Source organism: Ranitomeya imitator, chromosome 2 (assembly GCF_032444005.1).
Source record: "Ranitomeya imitator isolate aRanImi1 chromosome 2, aRanImi1.pri, whole genome shotgun sequence".
NCBI lineage: Eukaryota > Metazoa > Chordata > Amphibia > Anura > Dendrobatidae > Ranitomeya > Ranitomeya imitator.
This window is the reverse complement of record NC_091283.1, coordinates 299365889-299393632: the sequence shown is the minus strand read 5'-3', so window position 1 is coordinate 299393632 and position 27744 is coordinate 299365889. Positions and strand designations below refer to the sequence as shown.

The 27744-nt window shown below is 43.9% G+C and overlaps 1 protein-coding gene across 1 annotated transcript in view; it reads left to right on the top strand.

Moving 5' to 3' along the window:
- LOC138663339 (zinc finger protein 585A-like) overlaps positions 1-27744 on the top strand; it is an 83295-nt gene that overhangs the window by 17521 nt on the left and 38030 nt on the right. Inside the window, exon 7 of the mRNA XM_069749516.1 lies at positions 22802-24277. Within this exon, the coding sequence (XP_069605617.1) occupies positions 22802-24277 (1476 nt within the window). The remainder of the gene's footprint in view (positions 1-22801; positions 24278-27744) is intronic.

The window sequence follows — 27744 nt, the reverse complement described above, 5'->3', positions numbered from 1 at the left end:
TATTATTTGTCGCAGCAGCGCAGATGTAATCCACATTTCATTTATTATAACGCTTCTTTAGGGGTAGTTACTTCTTAGGCTTTGAAGAGGTGTCTAGGGAGAGTCAGGAACATCCCACGGCTATTTCTAGTGTTGTTGTTAGGATTAGGGACTGCGGTCAGTAGAGATACCACCTTCTCAGAGCTCACTCCATGTTACGTTTTAGCCACCAGGTCATATCAGTGTGGCCTTTTAACCACCAGGTCATAACAGAGGGCGTTCAAGTGCCCTCTGTTTTTCTGTTGTAAGAATTTTCTCTGGATACTTCCTAACCCTGAATTTTTGGGCCATGTCGTCCAACCGTGAATCAACCAAGTTTGTGTTAAAGACAATATTAGTGACCCTCTGGAATTGGGAGCGTGGGAGGCTCTCTCGGGTAGATTTAGGGTGACAACTTGTGAAAAGAAGTAAATTGTTAGTCAGTGGGTTTTACAAAAATATCCGTATCCAGGCCCACTTTGTCATTTTTGGTCACTAAGGTGTCCAAAAATGGGATTTTCTGGGTGTCACAGTTAGGGGTGAACTGCAGTTCTGGTCTGATGCTGTTGATCTGCAAGACAAAAGAAGAAAAGGTATCTGGTGTTCCGTCCCACAGGCAGAACACATCATCAATGTATCGGAGCCAACATTTAGAGTGTTTCTGGAACAGTGTGTTATTGTAAATGTGGTTGTTCTCAAATGTGTCCATATAAAAGTTCGCATATGCTGGCGCCACATTTGAGCCCATGGCCGTCCCGCAGGTTTGAAGGTAGACTTGATCCCCAAACAAGAAAAAATTATCCTTGAGGACTATAGAGAGAAGGTCTAAAATAAACTGTTGGGATTGTGGGCTAGGGTCTGTAGTAGGTTACCAACCGCCTCCAAGCCTAGTTCGTGCTTGATAGATGTGTATAAACTCTTAACATCAAGAGTGGTTAAGAGGCAATGCGATGTGGCAGTGGAAAACTGCTTGATTGTCCTGATAAAGTGGCCTGTATCCAAGATTAAAGATTTCATATTTTTAACCAATGGGGTCAGATATTTTTCTAAAAAAATGGACAGAGGAGCTAGAATGGAGTCTGTTGATGCGACTATGGGGCGACCCGGGGGATTCGTGAGGAATTTATGAATTTTGGGGAGAACATAAAAAACGGCAATTGTGGGGTGTGGGTTAGACAAAAAAGTAGCTGTTTTTTGGTCGATACAATCATGAGCGAGGTACTTACTGAGAATAGTGTTGATCTTGGACCTAATCACGGGGGTGGGATCATGTGAGATTTTTTGATAAGTGGATGTGTCAGCTAATTGGTTGTTGATTTCTCTCAGGTAGTCGTTTTTATTCATGATAACTATGGCCCCACCCTTGTCTGCCGGCTTGATTATTATATTTTTGTTATTGCGCAAAGATTCTATGGCTTGTTTTTCTAAGGGTGTGATGTTGTTTTTAGTTGGGAGCAGTCCCTTTTGTTGTTTAACGAGAATATTTTGTACATCTCTATGTATTAAATCAATACAAGTTTCTGCTGCATGGTATGTACGTGGCGGATGAAACGAGCTCTTGTTAAATAAACCTAGGGATGAGATGGATAGCTCGGGGATAGGGCTCCCTATGTTTAAGGGAGGTCTATCCCGGAAGCGATCATTCTGTAGGCCAAAGTGTGTTTTCAATCTAATATTGCGAAAAAAATGTTGGAGATCCTACTCAAGTTTAAAACGATCCCATGGGGGAGTTGGGCAAAATGAAAGACCACATTGTAAGGCGGAAAGCTCCGAGGGACTCAGGCTATAGGAGGAGATGTTTATGACGGATTTGGTATCCCTACCTGCGACCTCGTCACCATGCGATCTGTTGGATTTACGGTACAATCTCCTGGTCGGTCTCCTCCTTGTTGTCGTGAGTTGCCCCTCAGGGGTGGTCCCTTGCCTAAAAAATGTCTCTGATTGTAATTGTGGGAGGAACCACTGCTGTCTGAGCTGAATGAGCCAGGGCGCCTTGTAGAGAATTGTCCTCATCCATAATTTGTTGATTCGTTCCATCTGTAAACGCGTTCAAGTCTGTAGTCTTCTGAATCCCTATAGAATTTACTTTACAGATTCTTCTCAGTCACCCGCTGTGGCTGTGAGTCGCACGCCAGGGCCTGGAGTACTCGGTACCGGGTACAGTCGCACTTAAATGGGATGTCACAGTGGCTGCGACCCAGTCCGTGGCCCTTGGCACTCAATTAAAGGGGAAAGGTCTTTAAGGGGTATTTTGGAATTAAGTCTATTCGTGATGCCAGCTGTTGTTCTCGGTCAGAGGGGACCGACGTTGTTTAAAGGGGTCCTCTGGGGTGATGTTGCAGAAAGATGGTGGCGCTTCCCACAGGTGAAGCGGGGTCCCCAGGGCTCCCAAGGTGTATGGCAAGGATGGTGGGTTGCCGGTAAATAACTGAGGACACAGGATTGCCGTCTTTACCTGGTTTACTGAAGTAGTATTCAGCCTCAGTCCAGGTTACCGGCAACAGGTGCGGAAGGAGTCCAGGCAGCCTGAAAACAAGTAGAAATACCCTTGGCAGGTCAGGTTGGGAGCCTTCCACTATGCTTTGGTTTTCTGGTCTTTTGCTATCTGTAGCTTGCTGGCAAGATACCCCTTTCTCTCTCCTGTCCTGGGACAGTACCTGCATGGTAGGCAACTTGAGCTGTTCCCTTGGGGTCTCTGACACGGTAACTCCAGGCTCTAACTGCAGCTCTACCTCAGGTTTAGTATGGGCAATTTACGTATAGTCCTATGCCCTCCCCTTCTACTGTGGACCTTGCAGTTATCCACACTCTCTGGCTCCCGCTGCCCGGTTTCTGCGCTCTGGCTCACAGAAGGCCCAATCGCCACCTCCTTGAGCTCCTAATCACTTCTCTGAGCTCCTTTCTTGTCTCTTGTCTTACACAGACTGACTAACTCCTTCAGATCAGGATGGAATTCAGGGAAGTTCCCCTCAAACAGGGTTTTGAGCTCCCCCATCTGGCCTGGAGTTAGAATGTGTTGTGTGTAAGATTTGCCTGCCGATACCCCATATGTAGGGGTAAACCACTGTTTGGGCGCATGGCAGAGTTCGGAAGGGAAGGAGCGCCATTTGACTTTTTCAATGCAAAATTGACTGGATTTGAGATGGGATGCCATGTTGCGTTTGGAAAGCCCCAGATGTGCCTAAACATTGAAACCCCCCACAAGTGACACCATTTTGGAAACTAGACCCCCTAAGGAACTTATCTAGATGTGTGGTGAGCACTTTGACCCACCAAGTGCTTCACAGAAGTTTATCATGCAGAGCCGTAAAAATAAAAAATCATATTTTTTCCCAAAAATGATCTTTTCCCCCCAATTTTTTATTTTCCCAAGGGTAAGAGAAGAAATTGGACACCAAAAGTTGTTGTTCAATTTGTCCTGAGTACGCTTTGTCCTGAGTACCCCCATATGTGGGGGTAAACCACTGTTTGGGCGCATGGCAGAGCTCGGAAGGGAAGGAGCGTCGTTTGACTTTTCAATGCAAAATTGACTGGAATTGAGATGGGACACCATGTTGCGTTTTGGAGAGCCCTTGATGTGCCTAAACAGTGGAAACCCCCAATTCTAACTGAAACCCTATCCCAATCACACCCCTAACCCCAACACACCTCTAACCCTAATCCCAACCCTAACCACACCCCTAACCCTAATCCCAACCATAACCCTAACCACACCCCTAACCCTGACACACCCCTAACCCTGACACACCCCTAACCCTAATCCCAACCATAATTGTAATCCAAACCCTAGCCCTAAACATAGCCCTAACCCTAGCCCTAATGGGAAAATGGAAATAAATACATTTTTTTAATTTTTTTCCCTAACTAAGGAGGTGATGAAGGGGGGTTTGATTTACTTTTATAGTGGGTTTTCTAGCGGATTTTTTTGATTGGCAGCCGTCGCACACTAAAAGACGCTTTTTATTGCAAAAAATATTTTTTGCGTTACCACATTTTGAGAGCTATAATTTTTCCATATTTTGGTCCACAGAGTCATGTGAGGTCTTGTTTTTTGCGGGATGAGTTGACGTTTTTATTGGTAATGTTTTCGGGCACGTGCCATATTTTGATCGCTTTTTATTCCACTTTTTGTTCGGTGGTATGATAATAAAGCGTTCTTTTTTGCCTTTTTTTTTTACGGTGTTCACTGAAGGAGTTAACTAGTGGGACAGTTTTATAGGTCGGGTCGTTACGGACGCAACAATACTAAATATGTGTATTTTCATTGTTTTATTTTAATTTAGATAAAGAACTGTATTTACGGGAACAATATATCTATATATATATATATATACTAGCTATTGAACCCGTTCTACGCCCGGGTGGCGAGCATTTATATTGATTTATGGTCTCCATCCTGGTATGTGCTGCTCCATCCTGCGTCCCCATCCTGTCATGTGCTGCTCCATCCTGCGTCCCCATCCTGTCATGTGCTGCTCCACCCTGCGCCCCCATTCTGTCATGTGCTGCTCCATCCTGCATCCCCATCCTGTCATGTGCTGCTCCCATCCTGCGCCCCCGTTCTGTCATGTGCTGCTCCCATCCTGCGTCCCCGTTCTGTCATGTGCTGCTCCCATCCTGCGCCTCCATTCTGTCATTTGCTGCTCCCATCCTGTCATATGTTGTTCCCACCTTGCGCCCCCATTCTGTCATGTGCTGCTCCATCCTGCATCCCCATCCTGTCATGTGCTGCTCCCATCCTGCGCCCCCGTTCTGTCATGTGCTGCTCCCATCCTGCGCCCGTTCTGTCATGTGCTGCTGCCATCCTGCGCCCGTTCTGTCATGTGCTGCTGCCATCCTGCGCCCGTTCTGTCATGTGCTGCTGCCATCCTGCGCCCGTTCTTTCATGTGCTGCTGCCATCCTGCGCCCGTTCTGTCATGTGCTGCTGCCATCCTGCCCCCGTTCTGTCATGTGCTGCTCCCATCCTGCGCCACCATTGTATTATATGCCCCCCATAAGACGCTCCAGTGTGTATGCCCCCGTATGCTGCTGCCATATAAAAAAAAAAAAAAAATACCATACTCACCTATCGTCCAGCTCCACTGCAGGTGTGTCTTCAAGAAAATGGCGCCGGAAAGCGCGGACTGCGCAGGCGCCGATTCCGGCAGCAGGAATCGGTGCCTGCGCAGTCCGCGCTTTCCGGCGCCATTTTCTTGAAGAAACACCTGCAGTGGAGCCGGAGTGTCTTCAAGAAAATGGCGCCGGAAAGTGCGGACTGCGCAGGCGCCAATTCCGGCACCAGGAGGAGCAAGACAATGGCGCCGGAAATGCCGTAAGTAAAAAATTACTGTGCCATGAGGCTGTGGCACTTCATGCCACAGCAATTTGTTACTTACGGGATTTCCGGCGCCATTGTCTTGCTCCTCCTGGTGCCGGAATCGGCGCTTGCGCAGTCCGCGCTTTCCGGCGCCATTTTCTTGAAGACACACTGCTGTGTGTCTTCAAGAAAATGGCGCCGGAAAGCGCGGACTGCGCAGGCGCCGATTCCGACACCAGGAGGAGCAAGACAATGGCGCCGGAAATTCCGTAAGTAGCAAATTGCTGTGCCGACAGACATATGGCGCCCCCGTGCTCCCGACCCCCTGCTCTCGGCGGCATCTATAATAGACGGCGCCCCCGTGCTCCCGACCCCCTGCTCTCGGCGGCATTTTCTATAATGTAACGCAGTCTATTAAGGCTTCGGACAGAGTGGCGCTCCCAGCGTTATATTATAGATATATATACAGTGGGGCAAAAAAGTATTTAGTCAGTCAGCAATAGTGCAAGTTCCACCACTTAAAAAGATGAGAGGCGTCTGTAATTTACATCATAGGTAGACCTCAACTATGGGAGACAAACTGAGAAAAAAAAATCCAGAAAATCACATTGTCTGTTTTTTTAACATTTTATTTGCATATTATGGTGGAAAATAAGTATTTGGTCAGAAACAAAATTTCATCTCAATACTTTGTAATATATCCTTTGTTGGCAATGACAGAGGTCAAACGTTTTCTGTAAGTCTTCACAAGGTTGCCACACACTGTTGTTGCTATGTTGGCCCATTCCTCCATGCAGATCTTCTCTAGAGCAGTGATGTTTTTGGCTTTTCGCTTGGCAACACGGACTTTCAACTCCCTCCAAAGGTTTTCTATAGGGTTGAGCTCTGGAGACTGGCTAGGCCACTCCAGGACCTTGAAATGCTTCTTACGAAGCCACTCCGTCGTTGCCCTGGCGGTGTGCTTTGGATCATTGTCATGTTGAAAGACCCAGCCACGTTTCATCTTCAATGCCCTTGCTGATGGAAGGAGGTTTGCACTCAAAATCTCACGATACATGGCCCCATTCATTCTTTCATGTACCCGGATCAGTCGTCCTGGCCCCTTTGCAGAGAAACAGCCCCAAAGCATGATGTTTCCACCACCATGCTTTACAGTAGGTATGGTGTTTGATGGATGCAACTCAGTATTCTTTTTCCTCCAAACACGACAAGTTGTGTTTCTACCAAACAGTTACAGTTTGGTTTCATCAGACCATAGCACATTCTCCCAAAACTCCTCTGGATCATCCAAATGCTCTCTAGCAAACTTCAGACGGGCCCGGACATGTACTGGCTTAAGCAGTGGGACACGTCTGGCACTGCAGGATCTGAGTCCATGGTGGCGTAGTGTGTTACTTATGGCAGGCCTTGTTACATTGGTCCCAGCTCTCTGCAGTTCATTCACTAGGTCCCCCCACGTGGTTCTGGGATTTTTGCTCACCGGTCATGTGATCATTCTGACCCCACGGGGTGGGATTTTGCGTGGAGCCCCAGATCGAAGGAGATTATCAGTGGTCTTGTATGTCTTCCATTTTCTAATTATTGCTCCCACTGTTGATTTCTTCACTCCAAGCTGGTTGGCTATTGCAGATTCAGTCTTCCCAGCCTGGTGCAGGGCTACAATTTTGTTTCTGGTGTCCTTTGACAGCTCTTTGGTCTTCACCATAGTGGAGTTTGGAGTCAGACTGTTTGAGGGTGTGCACATGTGTCTTTTTATACTGATAACAAGTTTAAACAGGTGCCATTACTACAGGTAATGAGTGGAGGAAAGAGGAGATTCTTAAAGAAGAAGTTACAGGTCTGTGAGAGCCAGAAATCTTGATTGTTTGTTTCTGACCAAATACTTATTTTCCACCATAATATGCAAATAAAATGTTAAAAAAACAGACAATGTGATTTTCTGGATTTTTTTTTCTCAGTTTGTCTCCCATAGTTGAGGTCTACCTATGATGTAAATTACAGACGCCTCTCATCTTTTTAAGTGGTGGAACTTGCACTATTGCTGACTGACTAAATACTTTTTTGCCCCACTGTATATATATATGTGTGTATGTATGTATGTATGTATGTATATATATATATATATATATATATATATATATATATATATTATATATATATTATATATATTTTTTTTTTTTTTTACAAATCTGAATATTTTTTTTTCTCTTACACTATAACATTGCCCCGGGGGAGGGGCATCATGTTATAGTGTAAGATCGCTGATCTAACACTTTGCTGTGCACTGTGTCAGATCAGCGATCTGATGTGCACTCCTGGAGGCTTCCCAGGACCTTCTCTGAGCAGGGATCGGATGCAGCCCTGCGGCCATTTTGGATCCAGGGCCTGCAGGGAGAAGAAGGTAGGAGATGAGATCGCGTTGCTCCGAGGGTCTCAGGGAAGCCCGCAGGGAGCCCCCTCTCAGCGCGATGCTTCCCTATACTGCCGGAACACTGCGATCATGTTTGATCGCTGTGTGCTGGGGGTTAATGTGCCGGGGCGGTCCATGACCGCTCCTGTCTCATAGTGCCGGATGTCAGCTGCGATAGTCAGCTGACACCTGGCCGCGATCGGCCGCGCTCACGGGGGGAGCTGTGACGTACTATCCCGTCGGTGGGCATACGGGCCACCCCACCTCGACGTGATAGTACATCTAATGTCAGAAAGGGGTTAAACAAGGTGTCCATTGCATCTTCCAAATGCCAAGATCTAATTTTACAGCATCTCAGCTCTCTACTATAAAGGTTAGGTGAGCACGTTGCGGATTTGCTTGCAGAAATTCATGCAAGGTTTCTGCATCTCTTGGCAGAAAAACGCTGTGTAAAATCCACGCATTTTCTATGTGGATTTATATGCATTTTGTAAGCTATATAAAGATATATCATTAAAAAAAAAGTGATGTAATTTCCTTGTTCAACCTCTTCTTTTTCATTCTCCATTGAAAACCATAATATCATTACATACCATGTTCAAATTTATAATGTTCACAGACACAAAACAAATATAAGTGAATACTATATAAGATACACTATATACCCCACTGGCCCGGTGGAGCAGGATCGCTGCTGGAGGAGGCAAGAGTGGAGCATTGCTGCAGGCTGGGATGAGGGAGATTTCCGATGTGCGCCGCTGCGGGTAAAAATGACTGCGGTGCTCTGTGGTGCGGGGGCTCCGCTGGCATTTTGTGAAAGCCCAGCCCCCCCGTACATCCATTAATGCGATGTGGTGGCCTGTGGAAAAATGGCCGTCGGGGGCAGAGCATGCACAGATTGAGCACTACCGCTGTGTGAGAACTTTCCCATGCAGCGGTGCCGTAAGATAGAGCACCGGAGCTGATCAGCTGATGAACTCCAGGGAACTCTCACGGGGGCTCAGTGATACACTGCAGGAGTGATTATCTTCTGTCAGTATATCGCTGGAGGCCGGATAGAACGGTCACATCTCCCGATGTGACTGTTCTACACATGAGATCGCCGTGGGACACTCTGTATTAAATGGACTACGGCGGACAGGGAGTATTTGTTGGTTTATTATTTTTGATTGCAGGAGACGCGGGTGTCGGGATTAGGGGTTTGGTGTATGTATTTTGGATGTGAATATGTAAATGTTTTGATCTACAATTTGATCTACAGGCGTCGGATGATGAGACTATTCTTCCATCATCGGCTCATGCTGCCTCTGTTATATGTGACAAAAGATGTAGCCGGATGAGAGTAGTAGTCCCATCAGATGACGCCTGGGTTCACACACACACAGACACACACATATTCTCCACCCACACACAGAGACACGCACACAAGCTCCGTCCACACACTCTTTCTCCTTCTGACATAGTAACATAGTTAGCAAGGCCGAAAAAAGACATTTGTCCATCCAGTTCAGCCTATATTCCTTCAGAATAAATCCCCAGATCTGCGTTCTTCTAAAGAACCTAATAATTGTAAGATGCAATATTGTTACACTCAAGGAAGACATCCAGGCCTCTCTTGAACCCCTCGACTGAGTTCGCCATCACCACCTCCTCAGGCAAGGAATTCCAGATTCTCACTGCCCTAACAGTAAAGAATCCTCTTCTATGTTGGTGGAAAAACCTTCTCTTCTCCAGACGCAGAGAATGCCCCCTTGTGACCGTCACCTCCTTGGTATAAACTGATCCTCGGAGAGATATTTGTATTGTCCCCTTACAGTGGGTATGGAAAGTATTCAGACCCCCTTAAATTTTTCACTCTTTGTTTCATAGAAGCCATTTGGTAAATTCCAAAAAGTTAATTTTTTTCTCATTAATGTACACTCTGCACCCCATCTTGACTGAAAAAAAAACAGAAATGTGGAAATTTTTGCATATATATTAAACAAGAAAAACTGAAATATCTCATGGCCATAAACATTCAAATCCTTTGCTCAGACACTCATATTTAAAGGGAACCTGTCACCTGAATTTGGTGGGACTGGTTTGCGGTCATATGGGCGGGGTTTTCGGGTGTTTGATTCACCCTTTCCTTACCCGCTGGCTGCATGCGAAAGGATGAATCAAACACCCAAATACCCCGCCCATATGACCGCAAACCTGTCCCGCCAAATTCAGGTGACAGGTTCCCTTTAAGTCAGATGCAGTCCATTTCTTGTGATCCTCCTTGAGATGGTTCTACTCCTTCATTGGAGTCCAGCTGCGTTTAGTTTAAACTGATAGGACTTGATTTGGAAAGGCGCATACCAGTCTATCTAAGACCTCACAGCTCACAGTGCATGTCAGACCAAATGAGAATCATGAGGTCAAATGAACTGGCCAAGGAGCTCAGAGACAGAATTGTGGCAAGGCATAGATCTGGCCAACGTTACAAAAGAATTTCTGCAGTACTCAAGGTTCCTAAGAGCACTGTGGCTTCCATAGTCCTTAAATGGAAGAAGTTTGGGACCACCAGAAGTCTTCCCCGACCTTAGCCGTCCAGCCAAACTGAGCAATCGTGGGAGAAGAGCCTTGGTGAGAGAGGTAAAGAGCAACCCCAAGATCAATGTGGCTGAGCTTCAGAGATGCAGAAGGGAGATGGGAGAAAGTTACACAAAGTCAACTATCACTGCAGCCCTCCACCAATCGGGCCTTTATGGCAGAGTGGCCCGACGGAAGCCTCTCCTTAGTTCAAGACATATGAAAGCCTGCATAGAGTTTGCTAAAAAAACACATGAAGGACTCCCAGACTTTGAGAAATAAGATTCTCTGGTCTGATAAGATGAAGATAGACCTTTTTGGTGATAATTCTAAGCGTTTATGTGTGGAGAAAACCAGGCACTGCTCATCATCTGCCCAATACAATCCCAACAGCGGAGCATCATGCTATGGGGGTGTTTTTCAGTTGCAGGGACAGGATGACTGCCATTGAAGGAAACATGAATGCGGCAAAGTATAGAGATATCTTGGATGAAAACCTCTTCCAGGGATCTCTGGACCTCAGACGTGGCTGAAGGTCCACCTTCCAACAAGACAATGACCCTAAGCACACAGCTAAAATAACAAAGGAGTGGCTGTAGAACAACTCTGTGACCATTCTTGACTGGCCCAGCCAGAGCCCTGACCTAAACCCCAATTGAGCATCTCTGGAGAGACCTGAAAATAGCTGTCCACCAATGCTCACCATCCAACCTGACGGAACTGGAAGGATCTGCAAGGAAGAATGGCAGAGGATCCCCAAATTCAGGTGTGAAAAACTCGTTGCATCATTCCCAAGAAGACTCATGGCTGCACTAGCTCAAAAGGTGCTTCTACTCAATACTGAGCAAAGGTTCTGAATACTTATGACCATGTGATATTTCAGTTTTTCTTTTTAATTTTCAAAAATTTCTACATTTGCTTTTTTTTCCAGCCAACATAGGGTGCAGAGTGTACAGTAATGAGAAAAAAAACAACTTTTTTTTAAATTTACCAGATGGCTGTAATGAAACAAAGAGTGAAAAATTTAAAGGAGTCTGAATACTTTCCGTACCCACTGTATATCCTTGGCTATTAGATCTCCCCTCAGTCTTTCTTTTTTCTAGACTAAGTAATCCTAATTTTGATAATCTCTCTGGGTATTGTAGTTCCCCCATCCTCTTTATTAATTTTGTTGCCCTCCTTTGTACTCGCTCTAGTTCCATTATATCCTTCCTGACCATCGGTGCCCAAAACTATACACAGTACTCATGTGCGGTCTAACTAGGGATTTGTACAGAGGCAGTATAATGCTCTCATCATGTGTATCCAGACCTCTTTTAATGCACCCCATGATCCTGTTTGCCTTGACAGCCGCTGCCTGGCACTGGCTGCTCCAGGTAATTTTATCATTAACTAGGATCCCCAAGTCCCTCTCCATGTCAGATTTACCTAGTGGTTTCCCATTCAGTGTGTAATGGTGATATTGATTCCTTCTTCCCATGTGTATAACCTTACATTTATCATTGTTAAACCGCATCTGCCACCTCTCGGCCCAAGTTTCCAACTTATCCAGATCCATCTGTAGCAAAATACTATCTTTTGTATTGACTGCTTTACATAGTTTTGTATCATCCACAAATATTGATATTTTACTGTGTAAACCTTCTACCAGATCGTTAATAAATATGTTGAAGAGAATAGGTCCCAACATCAACCCATGCGGTACCCCACTGGTCACATCGACCCAGTTAGAGAATATACCATTTATAACCACTCTCTGCTTTCTATCACTAAGACTATCTATCACTTCTATCACTTCCCATTGACAATTCGCAGCATTTTTCACAGAAAATCCGCAGCAAATCCGCAAACCTTTTTACACCTGCGTTTTTCCTGCCTATTTGACTGACTCAATGGAAGTCAATGGGTGCGGAAAAGCTGCAGATCCGCAAAAAGAATTGACATGCTGCGGAAAATAAAAGGCTGCAAATAAGGATGGAAATTTCTGGATCATGTGCACAACACTTCAGGAATGTACCGTATATACTCGAGTATAAGCCGAGATTTTGAGCCCAAATTTTTGGGCTGAAAGTGCACCTCTCGGCTTATACTCGAATCAAGGTGGGTGGCAGGGTCGGCGGGTGAGGGCGCTGAGGCATACTTACCTAGTCCCAGCGATCCTGGCGCTGTCCCTGCCGTCCCACGGTCTTCGGTGCTGCAGTTCTTCCCCTCTTCAGCGGTCACGTGGGACCGCTCATTAGAAAAATTAATAGGCGGCTCTACCTCCCATAGGGGTGGAGCCGCGTATTCATTTCTCTAATCAGCGGTGCCGGTGATCGCTGATAGAGAAAGAAGCTGCGGCACCGAAGACCAGCTGTGACAGGCAGAGTGAGCGTCAGGATCGCTGGGACTAGGTAAGTATGTAATATTCACCTGTCCGCGTTCCGGGCGCCGCTCCATCTTCCCGGCGCCTCCATCTTCCCGGCGTCTGACTGTCCAGGTCAGAGGGCGCGATGACGCATATAGAGTGCCCGGCGCCCTCTGCCTGATCAGTCAGAGCAGAGAGAGACGCCGGGACCGGACGCCGGGAGCTGCAAGCAAGAGAGGTGAGTATGTGTTTTTTTTTTTTTTTATTGCACCAGCAGCGGCGGCACAGATTTATGTGGAGCATCTATGGGACAAAATGAACGGTGCAGAGCACTATATGGGGCACAGCTATGGGACAAAATGAACAGTGCAGAGCACTATATGGGGCACAGCTATGGGACAAAATGAACGGTGCGGTGCAGAGCACTGTATGGGGCAGAGCTATGGGACAAAATGAACGGTGCAGAGCATATATGGGGCACAGATATGGGACAATAATGAACGGTGCCGAGCACAGTATGGGGCACAGCTATGGGACAAAATGAACGGTGCAGAGCATTGTATATGGGGCACAGATATGGGGCAATAATGAACGGTGCCGAGCACAGTATGGGGCACAGCTATGGGACAAAATGAACGGTGCAGAGCACTATATGGGGCACAGCTATGGGACAAAATGAACGGTGCAGAGCACTATATGGCACAGCTATGGGGAAATAATGATCTATTTTTATTTTTGAAATTCACCGGTAAATGCTGCATTTCCACCCTAGGCTTATACTCGAGTCAATAAGTTTTCCCAGTTTTTTGTGGCAAAATTAGGGGGGTCTGCTTATACTCGGGTCGGCTTATACTCGAGTATATACGGTAATTGATTAACATTGCTTAAGTAATCCATTTAGTTTTTGGAGCATTTCAGCGCGGAAAAAGCGCTGCAGAAACGCTACAAATCTGCATCGTGTGCACGTAGCCTAATAAATAGTTATTATGTGATATAAAATATAGTCCCTTACGATAGTTTAGATTGCCAAGAGCCACAGAACCTCAGACTCTAATTACCTAATTAGGTTTCACCATTAGTTACTCAATTTTTTTTATACCTAAGAAGGCTATTCAGCTTGATTATTTCAGTAGATGTGTTATTGTCTATAGTCAGTTTTGCCCATCACTCTTTAACCCCTCTGTGACCTTAGACGTACTATCCCGTCGAGGTGCCCTGGGCTTATCTGACCCTGGACGGGATAGTACGTCATAGCCGATCGGCCGCGCTCACGGGGGGAGCGCGGCCGATCGCGGCCGGGTGTCAGCTGCTTATCGCAGCTGACATCCGGCACTATGTGCCAGGAGCGGTCACGGACCGCCCCCGGCACATTAACCCCTGGCACACCGCGATCAAAGATGATCGCGATGTGCCGGCGGTGCAGGGAAGCACCGCGCAGGGAGGGGGCTCCCTGCGGGCTTCCCTGAGCCCCCCGCAGCAACGCGATGTGATCGCGTTGCTGCGAGGGTCTCCTCACCTCCCTCCCTGCTCGATCCCCGGATCCAAGATGGCCGCGGATCCGGGTCCTGCAGGGAGGGAGGTGGCTTCACAGAGCCTGCTCAGAGCAGGCACTGTGAAGCAGCCTGCACTCCTATCAGATCAGTGATCTGACAGAGTGCTGTGCAAACTGTCAGATCACTGATCTGTGATGTCCCCCCCTGGGACAAAGTAAAAAAGTAAAAAAAAAATTTTCCAAATGTGTAAAAAAAATAAAAAAAAATATTCCAAAATAATGAAAAAAAAAAAAAAATATTATTCCCATAAATACATTTCTTCATCTAAATAAAAAAAAAAAACCAATAAAAGTACACATATTTAGTATCGCCGCGTCCGTAACGGCCCGACCTATAAAACTGGCCCACTAGTTAACCCCTTCAGTAAACACCGTAAGAAAAAAAAAAAAAAACCGAGGCAAAAAACAACGCTTTATTATCATACCGCCGAACAAAAAGTGGAATAACACGCGATCAAAAGGAGAGATATAAATAACCATGGTACCGCTGAAAGCGTCATATTGTCCCGCAAAAAAAGAGCCGCCATACAGCATCATCAGCAAAAAAATAAAAAAGTTATAGTCCTGAGAATAAAGCGATGCAAAAATAATTTTTTTCTGTAAAATAGTTTTTATCGTATAAAAGCACCAAACCATAAAAAAATGATATAAATGAGGTATCGCTGTAATCGTACTGACCCGAAGAATAAAACTGATTTATCAATTTTACCAAACGCGGAACGGTATAAACGCCTCCCCTAATAGAAATTCATGAATAGCTGGTTTTTGGTCATTCTGCCTCACAAAAATCGGAATAAAAAGCGATAAAAAAATGTCACGTGCCCAAAAATGTTTTCAATAAAAACGTCAACTCGTCCCGCAAAAAACAAGACCTCACATGACTCTGTGGACCAAAATATGGAAAAATTATAGCTCTCAAAATGTGGTATTGCAAAAAATATTTTTTGCAATAAAAAGGGTCTTTCAGTGTGTGACGGCTGCCAATCATAAAAATCCGCTAAAAAACTCGCTATAAAAGTAAATCAAACCCCCCTTCATCACCCCCTTAGTTAGGGAAAAATAAAAAAAAATGTATTTATTTCCATTTTCCCGTTAGGGCTAGGGCTAGGGTTAGGGCTAGGGTTAGGGCTAGGGCTAGGGCTAGGGTTAGGGCTAGGGTTAGGGCTAGGGTTAGGGCTAGGGCTAGGGTTAGGGCTAGGGTTAGGGCTAGGGTTAGGGCTAGGGTTAGGGTTAGGGCTAGGGTTAGGGCTAGGATTAGGGTTAGGGTTAGGGTTGGGGCTACAGTTAGGGTTGGGGCTAAAGTTAGGGTTAGGGTTTAGATTACATTTACAGTTGGGAATAGGGTTGGGATTAGGGTTAGGGGTGTGTCAGGGTTAGAGGTGTGGTTAGGGTTCCTGTTGGAATTAGGGTTAGGGGTGTGTTTAGATTAGGGTTTCAGTTATAATTGGGGGGTTTCCACTGTTTCGGCACATCAGGGGCTCTCCAAACACGACATGGCGTCCGATCTCAATTCCAGCCAATTCTGCGTTGAAAAAGTAAAACAGTGCTCCTTCCCTTCCGAGCTCTCCTGTGTGCCCAAACAGGGGTTTACCCCAACATATGGGGTATCAGCGTACTCAGGACAAATTGGACAACAACTTTTGTGGACCAATTTCTCCTGTTACCCTTGGGAAAATACAAAACTGGGGGCTAAAAAATAATTTTTGTGGGAAAACAAAAAGATTTTTTATTTTCACGGCTCTGCGTTATAAACTGTAGTGAAACACTTGGGGGTTCAAAGTTCTCACAACACATCTAGATAAGTTCATTGAGGGGTCTAGTTTCCAATATGGGGTCACTTGTGGGGGGTTTCTACTGTTTAGGTACATTAGGGGCTCTGCAAACGCAATGTGACGCCTGCAGACCAATCCATCTAAGTCTGCATTCCAAATGATGCTCCTTCCCTTCCGAGCCCTCCCATGCGCCCAAACGGTGGTTCCCCCCCACATATCGAGTATCAGCGTACTCAGGACAAATTGGACAACAACATTTAGGGTCCAATTTCTCCTGCTAACCTTGGAAAAATACAAAACTGGGGGCTAAAATATAATTTTTGTGGAAAAAAAAATATTATTTGCATGGCTCTGCGTTATAAACTGTAGTGAAATACTTGGGGGTTCAAAGCTCTCACAACACATCAAGATGAGTTCCTTAGGGGGTCTACTTTCCAAAATGGTGTCACTTGTGGGGGGTTTCTACTGTTTAGGTACATTAGGGGCTCTGCAAACGCAATGTGACGCCTGCAGACCATTCCATCTAAGTCTGCATTCCAAATGGCGCTCCTTCCCTTCCGAACCCTCCCATGCGCCCAAACAGTGGTTTACTGCCACATATGGGGTATCAGCGTACTCAGGACAAATTGGACAACAACTTTTGAGGTCCAATTTCTTCTCTTACCCTTGGAAAAATAAAAAATTGGGGGCAAAAATATAATTTTTGTGAAAAAATATGATTTTTTATTTTTACGGTTCTGCATTATAAACTTCTGTGAAGCACTTGGTGGGTCAAAGTGCTCACCACACATCCAGATAAGTTCCTTAGGGGGTCTACTTTCCAAAATGGTGTCACTTGTGGGGGGTTTCAATGTTTAGGCACATCAGTGGCTCTCCAAACGCAACATGGCGTCCCATCTCAATTCCTGTCAATTTTGCATTGAAAAGTCAAATAGCGCTCCTTCCCTTCCGAGCTCTCCCATGCGCCCAAACAGTGGTTTACTGCCACATATGGGGTATCAGCGTACTCAGGACAAATTGGACAACAACTTTTTGGGTCCAATTTCTCCTGTTACCCTTGGTAAAATAAAACAAATTGGAGCTGAAGTAAATTTTTTGTGTAAAAAAGTTAAATGTTCATTTTTATTTAAACATTCCAAAAATTCCTATTAAACACCTGAAGGGTTAATAAACTTCTTGAATGTGGTTTTGAGCACCTTGAGGGGTGCAGTTTTTAGAATGGTGTCACACTTGGGCATTTTCTATCATATAGACCCCTCAAAATGACTTCAAATGAGACGTGGTCCCTAAAAAAAAATGGTGTTGTAAAAATGAGAAATTGCTGGTCAACTTTTAACCCTTATAACTCCCTAACAAAAAAAAAAATTGGTTCCAAAATTATGCTGATGTAAAGGAGACATGTGGGAAATGTTACTTATTAAGTATTTTGTGTGACATATCTCTGTGATTTAATTGCATAAAAATTCAAAGTTTGAAAATTGCGAAATTTTCAAAATTTTCGCCAAATTTCCGTTTTTTTCACAAATAAACGCAGGTACTATCAAAGAAATTTTACCACTATCATGAAGTACAATATGTCACGAGAAAACAATGTCAGAATCACCAGGATCCGTTGAAGCGTTTCGGAGTTATAACCTCATAAAGGGACAGTGGTCAGAATTGTAAAAATTGGCCTGGTCATTAACGTGCAAACCACCCTTGGGGGTAAAGGGGTTAACTACTTTAACCCCTCTACATCTGGACTTGCACAGAGACCTCTTGGTTGCACCACGCTGTTACTTGCTTTTCTGTAGTGTAAGATAGTAAGAAGAATAGTATGGTAGTCATACCATACCATACCATGGTAGTCATACCATGAAGTCAGAGAAAATACAAAATCAAAAGACACAAGAATTGTCAGTAAACAGGCCGTGTCATAACAGGAAACAAATACACCGTGTACCAAATTATTACACAAATTATATTTTTCTCGGATTTTCTTAAATGGTCGGTGCAATGACAGTCCGTCTAAGAAAAGTCATCACTCTTTAGATTATACATTGAATTTTATTGAAGAAACCTCCCAATGATAACAGTAAAATCTCCAAATTGAATAAAAACTCAAAATGCACTGTTCCAAATTATTAGGCACAGTAGAATTTCTAAGCATTTGATATGTTTTAAAGAACTGAAAATTCTCATTTGTGGAATTTTCAGCATTAGGAGGTCACTTTCACTGAACAAAAAAGCTATTTAACTCCAAAACATCCTAACAGGTCAAGTTACATGTTAACATAGGACCCCTTGTTTGACATCACCTTCACAATTCTTGCATCCATTGAACTTGTGAGTTTTTGGAGAGTTTCTGCTTGTATTTCTTTGCATGAAGTTAGAATAGCCTCCCAGAGTTGCTGTTTTGATTTGAACTGCCTCCCACCTTCATAGATCTTTTGCTTGATGATACTCCAAAGGTTCTCTATAGGGTTGAGGTCAGAGGAAGATGTTGGCCGCACCATAAGTTTAACTCCTTTTATGCCCATAGCAGCCAATGACTCAGAGGTATTCTTTGCAGCATGAGATGGTGCATTGTCATACATGAAGATGATTTTGCTCCTGAAGGCACGTTTCTGCGTCTTATACCATGGAAGAAAGTTGTCAGTCAGAAACTTTATATACTTTGCAGAGGTCATTTTCACACCTTCAGGAACCTTAAAGGGCCCTACCAGCTGTATCCCCATGATTCCGGCCCAAAACATGACTCCTCCACTTCTTTGCTGACGTCACAGCCTTGTTGGGACATGGTAGCCATCCACCAACCATCCACTACTCCATCCATCTGGACCATCCAGGATTGCTCGACACTCATCAGTAAACAAGACTGTTTGAAAATTAGTCTTCATGTATGTCTGGGCCCACTGCAACCGTTTCTGCTTGTGAACACTAGGGGTGGCCGAATCGTAGGTTTATGCACCACAGCAAGCCTTTGAAGGATCCTACACCTTGTGGTTTGAGGGACTCCAGAGGCACCAGCAGCTTCAAATATCTGTTTGCTGCTTTGTAATGGTATTTTGGCAGCTGCTCTCTTAATCCAATGAATTTGTCTGGCAGAAACCTTCCTCATTATACCTTTATCTGCATGAACTGTGTGCAATGTTTCAGTCACAAATCTCTTCACAGTATGATGATCACTCTTAAGTTTTCGTGAAATATCTGTTTTCATACCTTGTCCAAGGCATTGCACTATTTGATGCTTTTCGGAAGCAGAGAGATCCTTTTCCATGTTACTTGAAAACTGTGGCCTACTTAATAATGTCATCATTTTTAAGTAGTTTTCCTTTAATTAGAGTCACCTGGAAAACTAATTATCACATGTGTTTAATTCCTTCATGACCTTGGGATTTTTCGTTTTTCCGTATTCGTTTTTCACTCCCCTCCTTCCCAGAGCCATAACTTTTTTATTTTTCTGTCAATTTGGCCATGTGAGGGATTATTTTTTGCGGGACGAGTTGTTCTTTTGAACGACATCATTAGTTTTAGCATTTCATGTACTAGAAAACGGGAAAAAATTCCAAGTGCGGTGAAATTGCAAAAAAAGTGCAATCCCACACTTGTTTTTTGTTTGGCTTTTTTGCTAGGTTCACTAAATGCTAAAACTGACCTGCCATGATGATTCTCCAGGTCAGTACGAGTTCATAGACACCTAACATGACTAGGTTATTTTTTACCTAAGTGGTGAAAAAAAATTCTAAACTTTGCTAAAAAAAAAAAATTGCACCATTTTCGGATACTTGTAGCGTCTCCATTTTTCATGATCTGGGGTCGTTTGAGGGCTTATTTTTTGCGTGTCGAAATGACGTTTTTAATGATAGCATTTTGGTGCAGATACGTTCTTTTGATCACCCGTTATTGTATTTTAATGCAATGTCGCGGCGACCAAAAAAACGTGATTCTGGCGTTTCGCATTTTTTTCTCGCTACGCCGTTTTGCGATCAGGTTAATGCTTTTTTTTAATTGATCGGGCGATTCTGAGCGCGGCGATACCAAATATGTGTAGATTTGATTTTTTTTTTTTATTGATTTATTTTGATTGGGGCGAAATAACTTATATTTTTTTTATTTTTTTCACATTTTTTTTAACTTTTTTTTTTTACTTTTGCCATGCTTCAATAGCCTCCATGGGAGGCTAGAAGCAGGCACAGCACGATCGGATCTGCTACATAGCAGCGATCTGCTGATCGCTGCTATGTAGCTGAAAATCAGGTGTGCTGTGAGCGCCGACCACAAGGTGGCACTCACAGCTGGCGGGGATCAGTAACCATAGAGGTCTAAAGGACCTCTATGGTTACTATTCTGAAGCATCACCGACCTCCGATCATGTGACGGGGGTCAGCGATGCGATGTCTGCGTTTGACAGCGGCATTTAACTAGTTAATAGGTGCGGGCAGATCGCGATTCTGCCCGTGCCTATTACGGGTACATGTCAGCTGTTCAAAACAGCTGACATGTCCCGGCTTTGATGCGGGCTCACCGCGGAGCCCTGCATCAAAGCAGGGGATCTGACCTCGGACGTACTATCCCGTCCGAGGTCAGAAAGGGGTTAAGATTGATTTCAGTGATCCATTGAGCCCTGAGACATAATACAATCCATGAAAAACAAAACAATTAAATCTTTGACACTTAAATCCAATTTGCATAATAATTTGGAACACGGTGTAAACAAGTCAGGAGCTGAACACAGAGGACTGAACCAGAGGAGAACAAGGCTGTATCTGGCAGTTTCCGGCAATATGTTCTGGGCTTTAGTAGTTAGTTTGGTACTTTCCAATTGGGTGAAGCAGGGAAGAGATTACTTCAGCTGAATAACACACACACTCATAGTGCCAGAACGGATGGTACTACATGTCCCAGGTACCCTAACCTTAGTGGCTGGACAGAATCGGTGCCGCTCATAGCTTCTGGTTCTGATATCTCCTCCATTACCAGCGCCGCCTGCAGAATGAATAAGGCAGCGCCTGTTGACAGAAATAAATAAAAAAGACGTCTAGCACTCATCTTCAGCAAACGTGGAATAGATTTATTTGTAGCACTTGAAACGTTTCAGTCCAAAGGGACTTTCATCAGTCACGTGCTAATGATGGCCAGTAGGGCTGTGTTCATGGGAAAAGAAACCGTACCCAATCAATGTACAAAGACGCCGCCACTCTATAGGGCACAAAGGATAGGAGTAATATAACTTAGGCAGAGTGCTAATATGGTGGGGCGATGACCACCTATAAAGTAAAACACCTGCAGTCTGAGGATGATGGTAACAGGAGAAAAAGAGGCACGACCTCCAGATACGGAATCCACCGCAAGTCTGATCCACCATATTAGCACTCTGCCTAAGTTATATTACTCCTATCCTTTGTGCCCCATAGAGTGGCGGCGTCTTTGTACATTGATTGGGTACTGTTTCTTTTCCCATGAACACAGCCCTACTGGCTATCATTAGCAGGTAACTGATGAAAGTCCCTTTGGACTGAAACGTTTCAAGTGCTACAAATAAATCTATTCCACGTTTGCTGAAGATGAGTGCTAGACGTCTTTTTTATTTGTATTGATGGTCTGGGAACCTAGTCTATGCACCATATAGTGACTGTGCACACGGTGTTTTCACTTACGGTACGTATTGTTGACAGAAATAGACATCTTAATAGCAGGTTCCAGAGGAGATAGGACACACCATTTGCTCTAAAATGACAAAATGTCAGAAAGCCAGAGTAGTAAAAATCCTCCAAATGTGACTACATTTTGGACAGTGTAACCCTCAATGAATTGGTCTATAGGAGTAGTAACTATTTTGAGTCCACAGGCACTTCCAGGTGATTAGCACTCAATGGATGTTAGAGAGTAAAAATTGCAAATATGCAATTTTATTACTCAGCACGTAGTGCCCAGATTGTGCTTCAGGACACACACCGTAAATTAAGTGGGTTCTTGTCACTGCAGCAATGCCAAATGCATAGATGCTAAATATGGTTTGTGTCCACTGCAAGGCTCAGAGTGAGGGGGAAATCTGACTTTGGGAGAGCGGATATTGCTGGATTGGTTTATGGAAGCAATGTTGCTTTTCAAGAGCCTTTGAGCCACTAAATAATGTGGAAACCTCTTTTTTTCCATTGATAAGTGATGGACCTGAGTGGGGACTTGTTTTTTGTAAGATGAGTGGAACTTATTTTGGTACTTTTTTCACCTACATAACATTTTGGTGGCTTTTTATTCCATATTTGTCAACAGCAGGAAAGAGTTTGGCACCACTGCGTCACCTTTAACTCAAAGAGATGAAATGAGGTTACACTAAATCATGAACGCCAGATAGTCTCAAAAAAGGTCGCTGTAGGTGCTCAATCCATATGGGGAAAAAAGCATGCAGGGAATCCACAATAAGCAAAGAAAATAATGGATGGCACTCACCAATGCGGTTATTGCTTGCTTTATTAGATGCTGGGCGGCTGAGGCACGGGAGACATGTGCAAGGTACGGACTACAGCTGTTTTGCTCTCTAGTCCGTACCTTGCACATGTCTCCCGTGCCTGAGCCACACAGTGTCTAATAAAGCAAGAAATAACTGCATTGGTGCGTGCCATCCATTATTTTCTTCGTTTATTGTGTATTCCATATTTGTGAGTCAGAATGAAGAAACAGTTGAACACCATGCTTCTTTTGTTCATGCTGTTTTCTATTAGTATGTGAACTGTCATTGTCTTGGTGAATAATTCAAACTTTTTTCCAGAACTTGCCATTTTTCCTGACAGTTTAAGTAGAAATGTTAAAAAATATAAAATTTGAGGTTATTTTATTCTAAAATAATAATTGTTTTTTTCTTGGTAGATGACTGTATCAAGAAATCAGAGGGACAGCTGACATCTTCAATTTTTAAATCAGATGATCTTGAGATCCAACAGGATACAATTAGAGTGAATGCCATTCTTCCAGATAAACCATCATCCCTTCACTGCAAAGATCTGTCATCTGATCCTTTGAAACGGGTCTTGTCTTCTGATTCATTACCAGCTACTAAAGCAAATCATAGTCACAAAATAAACATTAAGAAACAAACTACTTATAAATCAAAGAATCCATTATCATGTTCAGAATACGGAAATAGTTTTCCCCTCGAAAAGACTTTTCTTAAACATAAAAAAATTCACACAGCAGAGAATAGATTTTCTTGTTCCAAGTGTGGGAAATGTTTTAACTGGATATCAGTTTTTGTTAAGCACCAGAGAACTCACACAGGGGAGAAGCCTTTTTCCTGTTCAGAATGTGGGAAATGTTTCAACCAGAAATCAGATTTGGTTAGGCACCAGAGAACTCACACAGGGGAGAAGCCATTTTCATGTTCAGAATGTGGGAAATATTTTACACAGAAATCAAAACTTGTTTGTCACCAGAGAACGCACACAGGGGAGAAGCCTTTTTCCTGTTCCGAATGTGGGAAATGTTTTAACCAAAAAGAGAATCTTGTTGCACACCAGAGAACTCACACAGGAGAGAAGCCATTTCCCTGTTCAGAATGTGGGAAATGTTTTAATTGTAAATTAAGTTTGGTTACGCACCAGAGAACCCACACAGGGGAGAAGCCGTTTTCCTGTTCAGAATGTGGAAAATGTTTTATCCAGAAATCAGATTTGGTTAGGCACAAGAGAACCCACACAGGGGAGAAATCTTTTTCCTGTTTAGAATGTGGGAAATATTTTATCCAGAAATCATATTTGGTTAAGCACCAGAGAACTCACACAGGGGAGAAGCCTTTTTCATGTTCAGAATGTGGGAAATGTTTTAACCAAAAATCCGAATTGGTTAAGCACCAGAGAAGTCACACAGGAGAGAAGCCTTTTTCCTGTTCAGAATGTGGGAAATGTTTTTCAAATAAATCAAATCTTATCACACATCAAAGAACTCACACAGGGGAGAAGCCTTTTTCATGTTTAGAATGTGGGAAATATTTTAACCAGAAATCAGATTTGGTTAAGCACCAGAGAAGTCACACAGGAGAGAAGCCTTTTTCCTGTTCAGAATGTGGGAAATGTTTTACAAATAAATCAAATCTTATCACACATCAAAGAACTCACACAGGGGACAAGCCTTTTTCATGTTCAGAATGTGGGAAATATTTTAACCAGAAATCAGATTTGGTTAAGCACCAAAGAACTCACACAGGGGAGAAGCCTTTTTCATGTTCAGAATGTGGGAAATATTTTAACCAGAAATCAGATTTGGTTAAGCACCAAAGAACTCACACAGGAGAGAAGCCTTTTTCCTGTTCAGAATGTGGGAAATGTTTTACCCGAAAAGGGCATCTTGATCACCACCAGAGAACGCACCCAGAGAAGGCTTTTTCAGGTCCTTAATATGGGAAATGTTTTAAACGGAATTTAACTCTTAAAAAACATCAGAGAAGTCTAGCAGGGGAGAAGCCTTTTTCATGTTCAGAAGGTTGGAAATGTTTTAACTGAAGATTGTATTTTCTTAAAGGGGTTGTGCCCTACTATGGCAATCCTTTGTCATTCATCATGTATGGCTTTGTTAAAATAAAAAAAATTCATACTCTCCTTCCGTGCCGATGCTGTTCCAGCGGTGTCGGCACTCGCGTTCCCCGAGCTCATGAGGTTGTTGCATTACACAAGCCCTGCATCCAATCAGCTCCGGCTTTACTTTCTCCGCATTCGGACGTGTTGGAACATCAAGAGGAAGCCTGGGCTGCTACTTCTCTTTGATTAAGTCTTGTTGTTCAATTTGTCCAAAGGTGAGAACAGTGACGCCTGTGCTAATTGGACGCAGGGTTCATATGACATAGCTACCGTATTTTTCAGATTATAAGACGCACTTTTTTTCCCCAAAATTTCTGGGGGAAATGGGGGTGTGTTTTATAATGCGGACGTACCTTACCGGCCATGGTGGAGCAGGGTCCATGGGTCGCTGCTGGAGGAGGCAAGAGTTTAGTATTGCTGCAGGCTGGGATGAGGGGGTGTTCAGATGTGCGGTGCATCGCTGCGGGTGATCGGCGCTGCAGGGGGCTCTGCTGACATTTTGTGAAAGCCTGGAGCCCCCGCAATTACATGCTTTCCTATGCGGTGGAGATCCCGAGATCTCCAATAGTTATATTAGTTTGCATGTGTACTGGCCTTACTTATATCATTTAACCTGTAATGATCATACCACAAGTGTTCCTGAAGCCAGAAATTGCCATATGTTATCTCTCAGGAGTACTCTAGATGAGTTTGCGAGCTTGATATAATGTTTGCAAAAGACCTACAGTCATCGGGGATGGATTTGAGATCTATGGATTCTCCCAATTATCCCAATGTGCATATTTTGGAGTTTGCTTAGATTTGCATGCTAAATAACCTTTTTATTTAAGCTAATGTGTTTTTCCTGTAGGATAATCTCCTGCGCTCCAGAACATGTGTAACAAGTGCGCATCTCCAGTTCCACCTCTTGGACAATCTACATTTGAACATACTCCAATTCTAAAAAGAAAGCTCAGTGTTCTATATACTGTATGAACAAGGTGTATCTGCGAGAGACTAGTAAATATTTCTTCCGTATAACCGATGCCGCAGAGCAAAACGGAGTCAGATATACAGTGGGGCAAAAAAGTATTTAGTCAGTCAGCAATAGTGCAAGTTCCACCACTTAAAAAGATGAGAGGCGTCTGTAATTTACATCATAGGTAGACCTCAACTATGGGAGACAAACTGAGAAAAAAAAAATCCAGAAAATCACATTGTCTGATTTTTTAACATTTTATTTGCATATTATGGTGGAAAATAAGTATTTGGTCAGAAACAAAATTTCATCTCAATACTTTGTAATATATCCTTTGTTGGCAATGACAGAGGTCAAACGTTTTCTGTAAGTCTTCACAAGGTTGCCACACACTGTTGTTGGTATGTTGGCCCATTCCTCCATGCAGATCTCCTCTAGAGCAGTGATGTTTTTGGCTTTTCGCTTGGCAACACGGACTTTCAACTCCCTCCAAAGGTTTTCTATAGGGTTGAGATCTGGAGACTGGCTAGGCCACTCCAGGACCTTGAAATGCTTCTTACGAAGCCACTCCTTCGTTGCCCTGGCGGTGTGCTTTGGATCATTGTCATGTTGAAGACCCAGCCACGTTTCATCTTCAATGCCCTTGCTGATGGAAGGAGGTTTGCACTCAAAATTTCACGATACATGGCCCCATTCATTCTTTCATGTACCCGGATCAGTCGTCCTGGCCCCTTTGCAGAGAAACAGCCCCAAAGCATGATGTTTCCACCACCATGCTTTACAGTAGGTATGGTGTTTGATGGATGCAACTCAGTATTCTTTTTCCTCCAAACACGACAAGTTGTGTTTCTACCAAACAGTTCCAGTTTGGTTTCATCAGACCATAGGACATTCTCCCAAAACTCCTCTGGATCATCCAAATGCTCTCTAGCAAACTTCAGACGGGCCCGGACATGTACTGGCTTAAGCAGTGGGACACGTCTGGCACTGCATGATCTGAGTCCATGGTGGCGTAGTGTGTTACTTATGGTAGGCCTTGTTACATTGGTCCCAGCTCTCTGCAGTTCATTCACTCGGTCCCCCCACGTGGTTCTGGGATTTTTGCTCACCGTTCTTGTGATCATTCTGACCCCACGGGGTGGGATTTTGCGTGGAGCCCCAGATCGAGGGAGATTATCAGTGGTCTTGTATGTCTTCCATTTTCTAATTATTGCTCCCACTGTTGATTTCTTCACTCCAAGCTGGTTGGCTATTGCAGATTCAGTCTTCCCAGCCTGGTGCAGGGCTACAATTTTGTTTCTGGTGTCCTTTGACAGCTCTTTGGTCTCCACCATAGTGGAGTTTGGAGTCAGACTGTTTGAGGGTGTGCATAGGTGTCTTTTTATACTGATAACAAGTTTAAACAGGTGCCATTACTACAGGTAATGAGTGGAGGAAAGAGGAGACTCTTAAAGAAGAAGTTACAGGTCTGTGAGAGCCAGAAATCTTGATTGTTTGTTTCTGACCAAATACTTATTTTCCACCATAATATGCAAAAAAAATGATAAAAAAACAGACAATGTGATTTTCTGGATTTTTTTTTCTCAGTTTGTCTCCCATAGTTGAGGTCTACCTATGATGTAAATTACAGACGCCTCTCATCTTTTTAAGTGGTGGAACTTGCACTATTGCTGACTGACTAAATACTTTTTTGCCCCACTGTACATGCAGTATTTACTACTGAACATTGAAGAGCATGCAATTATTATTATTTATTTATATAGCACCATTGATTCCATGGTGCTGTACATGAGAAGGGTTACATACAAGTTACAGATATCACATACAGTAAACAAACTAACAATGACAGACTGATGCAGAGGGGCAAGGACCCTGCCCTTGCGGGCTTACATTCTACAGGATTATGGGGAAGGAGACAGTAGGTTGAGAGTTGCAGGAGTTCCAGTGCTGGTGACGCGGTAGCTTTGGTAGTGATGAGGCAGCGGGGTCAGTGCAGGATGTAGGCTTTCCTGAAGAGATGGGTTTTCAGGTTCCATCTGAAGGATCCGAATGTGGTTGATAGTCGGACGTGTTGGGGCAAAGAATTCCAGAGGATGGGGGATATTCGGGAGAAGTCTTGGAGGCGTTTGAGTGAGGAGCGAATAAGTGTGGAGGAGAGAAGGTGGTCTTGCGAGGACCGGAGATTACGTGAGGGAAGATATCGTGAGATTAGTTCAGAGTTATATGGAGGAGACAGGTGATGGATGGCTTTGTAGGTCAGTATTAGTAATTTGAACTGGATA